Source organism: Ostrea edulis, chromosome 9, assembly GCF_947568905.1.
Source record: "Ostrea edulis chromosome 9, xbOstEdul1.1, whole genome shotgun sequence".
NCBI lineage: Eukaryota > Metazoa > Mollusca > Bivalvia > Ostreida > Ostreidae > Ostrea > Ostrea edulis.
Window position 1 is genome coordinate 67,257,573 of NC_079172.1, and position 6,026 is coordinate 67,263,598.

General features: G+C 34.9%; 1 protein-coding gene across 9 annotated transcripts in view; it reads left to right on the plus strand.

Annotated features, from left to right (window-relative positions):
- The first annotated feature begins 1,164 nt into the window (after nt 1-1,164).
- The window catches only part of LOC125658286 (monocarboxylate transporter 12-B-like), a 25,713-nt gene continuing 20,851 nt past the window's right edge, over nt 1,165-6,026 (plus strand). Inside the window, exons 1-4 of one of the 9 annotated variants that reach the window (XM_048889502.2) lie at nt 1,241-1,307; nt 1,512-1,682; nt 2,895-2,974; nt 4,807-4,912. In XM_048889502.2, the coding sequence (XP_048745459.1) occupies nt 4,864-4,912 (49 nt within the window). In that variant the 5' untranslated portion in view covers nt 1,241-1,307; nt 1,512-1,682; nt 2,895-2,974; nt 4,807-4,863. The other 8 variants (XM_056150397.1, XM_056150396.1, XM_048889501.2 and 5 more) reach the window with 8 other exon arrangements.

The following is a 6,026-nucleotide window of genomic DNA, read 5'->3' on the forward strand; positions in this document are numbered from 1 at the left end:
TCTCTGACTTTCCATAGATCTGCATGAAACATACAATTGGCAGAAATATTTCTCAAACTAGTTAACGAAGTTGTATTTACAGTAAGTCATAATTTTATTATTATTATCTTCATCAGAAATGATTCCGACACGAAAATATTTTTAAATCTCCACTCGGGAGGTCTTAGCTTCTATCTTCTGATGACATGTAAAATCCCGAAACGTACGAACAGCTTTGGTTTTTTTGAGTAACTAAAAATAGCGTACAGTGTCTTCAATTCAAAATTTTTATTTTGTTAACAAACCAATATGTTCAAGATTTTTTGGTAATAAACATCGTATCAATTTATTGTGATAATAAAACAATGAGACTTTATTTTTCAACACAACGAATATACAATTTTCATTCTGTGCGGTATCAGTACATAGCACTTCGTGGTATAAAACGGAAAATCCATGTTTTGTTGCAGTTTTCGGCGATAAGAGGCAAAGAATGCAGTCATGTCATACATGGTTTTTAAGTTGAATGATTGTACAATACAACGGTAGTAAATACTTTACATAGCATATTCCCTGGAAGCTCAAAAGGCCGACATTCTCAGGAGGTGCCATTCTGTGTCATTTGAAGCTAGTTACCTTGTGTTGTTATTAGTATACAGAGGTCATAAGTCATTTACAGAAACAAGTGCCTGTGGTCGTTAACTATTGTTTGCGGTCCGTAAACTATAGTTTACAGTCGATAAACCTAGTTTATCAACTGTGAAACTATGTTTAGCTCATTTTTGTGAATTTGGCGTGCCATAAATACCAATCAACCAATGATTTTTTGATTTACAACTGGAATTGAATAACGGAGTAATAACATTTGGGAGCAGTGCGTGTATGTCGGAATCAAACATTGAACATGCTACACTTAACAATGTTTCGGCCTCGGTTTTCTGCCTCGGTTCATTCTAATCTGCACACCCCCTCTAGTAAACAATCACATTATCAATGTTTTACACATAAACTTCCCATTATACAGCCGTCTTTAAACCACTGGAATGAAATTGTATCCTCTAGACTTCTCGGATGTCCATGTGTTACGTAAACCAGCCCCTCTTCAAGATAACGCGGTAATATATTTCCCTACACCCAGTGCATCAAATGATTAGCTTTTTAATCCAAATATTTATGTAGATGCTTGTTTAAAAATTGTGTTACTAACAGGCAGTTGACTCATTCGACGGGGAAGTTTCCAACAATGTGTAATAAATGGGCTGCCTAAATTTTGGATCTGCCTCAATGGTCCTCAAGTTTTAATTAAAACAGAAACCCTGCCTTCAGCGGTAAGGTCTCCAGTCAATGGATTGTCTATTAGCATTTTTGTGAAAGTATGTCAAGGATGGCGTAGGCTTTCGCTACTTTCCTATTTGACAGGAGATAATGTGTGATTAAATTACAAAATAACTCTCTCTCTCTCTCTAGCTCTGAATATGTTTTTCTTATTCTCTAAATATTTAAATCATTTTGAAAGTTATCAAACTTTTCAGGGGAGGTAGACTGGTATGTAGAAGCGATGAAGTTCTTTTTGATGAGCGGAATTCCTGTGAATAATAAATAGAGTGGAACGTGGTGAATGATCGCAATATACGTTGTTGGTTAAATGATCCTCGGGAACAACGCACACCAAGTGTAACGAGAACTCTAGGGCGGTGACTGAGGTGAGTTCATTTGACTGGTATATGGCGTTGCGGGGGGTCTCTGTCAGTGCATATACATGCATCATTGGGTAGTTTAATCTATGATAAGCAAAATTGTATGTGATTGATATACCAGCCATGTTCTGAAAAATGCTTCTGCCTGCAAACATCGCATGCAAAGCTGTACTGGGATTTAATCGTTTCATCCGTTCACTTTTTACAGAGGTAATTTAATCTTTAATTTAAATTTCATGGTTTTATTTATCTGTTGTTTTTTTCAAATTCAGAAAATGCGAATGGAATTTAAGAACGGAATCATTTACAATACAGATTCAAAGTTGGTCTGTCGAGAGCGTGTTTTTAGATGTCGGGATTAAGTAACACACAACATGTAGAGTATGAATCTTTGCAATGATTAATACATTTTGTAATTGTACCTGCCACGTAAAGACCAAATATTAAATGAGCCTTAAAATGTTGGCAGGATGAAGTTAATCTTGATAAATATCAGGCCAGATGCCGTGCCGTCAGACATCGGGAAGGATCTCGGACGGTACATAGTACATTTGGTGTTAAATAAAAATAATATGTACATATAAAAGTTATTGGGACAGAGGATTTTTAAACTATATATAGATCAAAACGTTTCAGGGTTAGCACGTTCTGTGTTGATCGATATGAAGTGCATGTCATTAAGAGCTGGTTTCAATAAAACGGATATTACGCCCGGGTTTTATTCGCATGAATTGGTATAATTTTCATATGAAGTACATAAAAAACCCATCCACAATGAAAGAGATTCAGTGAACTTGTAAACGCCCACCGCTTTAAAATTATATTTTTGTACTTAACTTATGACAAACGAGATAACTTAGCTTCCCCATCGTCAACTTTCCATACTCACGAAGCAATGTTCCATTATCACCTGCATATGGTGTTTATGTCTCTTCACTGATTCGATACGCGAGAGTATGTTCTGCGTATGATCAATATTTAAATCGAGGCAGGCTACTGACAAATGAGTTGATGTTACAGGGTTTTCAACAGTCTCGTTCCGGTTCGAAGTCAGCATAATTTCAAAAACTCTATGGTCGTTACAACGATCTAATTTACCAATACAACCTGTTGTTGGGTCGAATGCTATCTGACGCGATTTATACCGATTTATACCGATTTTAGGCCGTTTTTTACATACTGATATTGACTACGCATTACTCCATTTACTCGATCAAGATTAAGAGGGCTCACGGCGGGTGTGACAAGTCAACAGTGGATGCCTCCTCCTCCTACTAGACACCTGACCCCCACGTCTGGTATGTCCAGGGGCCAGTGTTTTCTCTACTCTTAATTTGTATTCTTTGTGGTGTTTATGAGATTCACTATAATTTTTATGTTAGGTGGACTTTTCATCCTCAGTTTATTTAATTCATGCTTTCCAATGTGGAAACGCAGTAGGGAACCTCTTCTCGCAAACGTTTCGCTGCTTAATCACAAGTAATAGGCATCTGGCCTGATATCTATAAACTTTCTTTTATAAGATATCTCAAAACGTTTATGAGATATCTTATAAACTTTATGAGATATCTTATATAGTTTGCAAGATATGATTATGACAAGCCCTTTTACTATTTATTCGTAAAATAAGATATCTCTTTAAATATAAGAGATATCTCTTTACACTAGAGAGATATCTCTATTGGTTTTAGAGATATCTCTGTAAGTCACAGATATATCTTTTTATGCTAGGGAGATATCTCCTTAACCAAAAGAGATATCTCTTGAACTAAAAAAGATATCTCTTTAAGTAATAATTAAAGATATCTTCAATTATTGAATTAAAGAGATCATCAAATTATTTATACCGAGCTCTAAATTAATTATTGCGATGCCCGCATCAAATCTATTATTGCTCTCATTAATTCAATTAATGCATGCCCGCATTAATTCAATTGATGAGAGCAGTACTTAATTGAATTGAAGCGCCCATTAACTCATTTGATGAGAGCAATAATTGATTTAATGCGCGCATTGATTCAATTAAAGAGAACAATAATTAAATTGATGATATCTTCAAATAATTGAAGATATCTTCAATTATTTGAATTTATGTTAATTTGGCGCTCCATACACTTCACATGCGGTAAACGCAAAATCTCCCGGGATTGCAGCCACCATGGTAAGATTTCCGGTTTAGGGAGAATTCAAACTAATAAGTATTTCTTTTTCTTTTTGAGAGATATCTCTTTTTTAACCATTAAAGAGATATCTCTTATAACTTGAGATATATCTCTCTAGGAATTCTTAGAGAGATATCTCTTTAAGTGAAGGAAATATCTCTCAAAGTAAAAGAGATATCTCTCTTTTTAGGGAGATATATCTTACATTTAAGAGATATCTCTCATTTTAAAGAGATATACCTCTTTAATTTAAAGATATATCTTGTTTTTCAAATAAATAGTAAAAGGGCTTGCCATATATGATATCTTATATATTTTACGAGATATCTTATAAACTGTGTATTCTCTGTAGAGAAGTCACAGACGTCTATGGAAAAGTAATTGAAGATATCAATTTATTTGATGCGCTCAACAATTTAATTTTAAAAATATCTCTTCAAATAATTAATTGATATCTTCAATTCTGAATTACTGCGCGCATTAATTGAATTTATGATAACATTCAGTGGACAGACAAAAGCCAACATGGGAATGTAATTAATGCCTGTCCACTTCTCCAAAGAGCTAACAAATAGCCTGCTACTGTTTTGAACACAGTCCTCATCTTCGAAAACCACTCTATTCACACTACGTGAGGTGTGGGTAGGACGTGTACTCCCGGACTCGGAAAAGACCGAGTGATGTTTCGATTGTAAGCGATGTTAGCCGGAAAACAATATCGTATTTACTTCTAGTTTTACTATTTTGTGCAGCTAGAATTTCCTCGATAACATGTGTTTGTTCCTCGTGGCAGGACTGATGATAAGTTAATGTAGAGATACCAAGAAAGTACTTTCTCGTTTATGTTTCTTAAGAAAATCTAACTGTTAATGTATTCAAACATTCGTTTCAGCTTAAATAATTTGATCTAAGATGATATACGGCTTCAGTATTTATATTTATTTGAAAATTATGTATTGTTACTCCAGAAATCCATAATCTGATAATGCTGATTGTTAGCTGAAGAAATCATTCGATCTTTCATCATGTCAGGACTGCCCATTGACCGAGGCTGGGCCTTCGTTGTGGTATTTGGTGAGTATCAATATTTAGCAGTGACTATCGTTGTCTGCCCTATTTCGGTGAATGACCAGAATCGGTGACCTTTTGTTTACGTGTGCGCGTTGTCGTTTCCGGGTGTAGATTGCGTCATCAATTTCGCCGTAATGTTTGCAAACATATATATAGAGTACGTCTTCAAATTTTTTCCAAAAATGAACTATGTAAAAAAATCAACACGAGCACCCCAAAAATAAGCCCATTTACTTATTACTTTTTCAAGCAAACCTTCAAATTAATATAAAGTATAGAAAAAGTCTAGAATTCTAGGCTATGTTATTTTATTCATTGACGTTTAGTAGCACATTTCTCCTGTATATACGTTTTAACAGTTACAAACTTTTGGCAAACCTATATTAACAATGGTCACCGAAATAGGTGACGTCACCGTTTTAGGACCAGAAAGTGACAGGTTTTTTGTTATGAAAATATATTCAATTAACGTACCAATGAATTTGGAATTTTTGGATGAAAGTAAAGGAATTTAATTAATTTGAAGGTAGGTGTGTAATTTATTTATTTAATACAAGTGATTAATGAGAAAATCACGGTTTATCACTAAGGTCACCGAAACTGGTCAGTCGAAGATACACAGTAAACTTATCCCGAGCATTTATTTTTGCCCTTTTTGCTTTAAAACTGAGCAAGCATTTTTAGCTCACCTAAGCTAAAAGCTCAAGTGAGCTTTTCTGATCACCCGTATTCCGGCGTCCGTCTTACCGTCTGTCTGTCCGTCTGTAAACTTTTAACATTTTTTACTTCTTCTCAAAAACTACTGGGCCAATTTCAACCAAAGTTGGCACAAAGCATCCTTAGGTAAATGGAATTCTAAATTGTTAAAATAAAGGGCCAGGCCACCTTCCAAGGGGAGATAATCAAGAAAAGGTAAAAATAGAGTAGGGTCATTAAAAAATCTTCTCAAAAACCACTGGGCCAGAAAAGATGAAATTTATAGATAAGCTTTATTAGGTATTGCAGATTCTAAATGGTTAAAATCATGGCCCCCGGGGGTCAGATGGGGCCACAATAGGGGATCAAAGTTTTACATACAAATATATAGGAAAAATCTTTAAAATTTTTCTCAAGAACC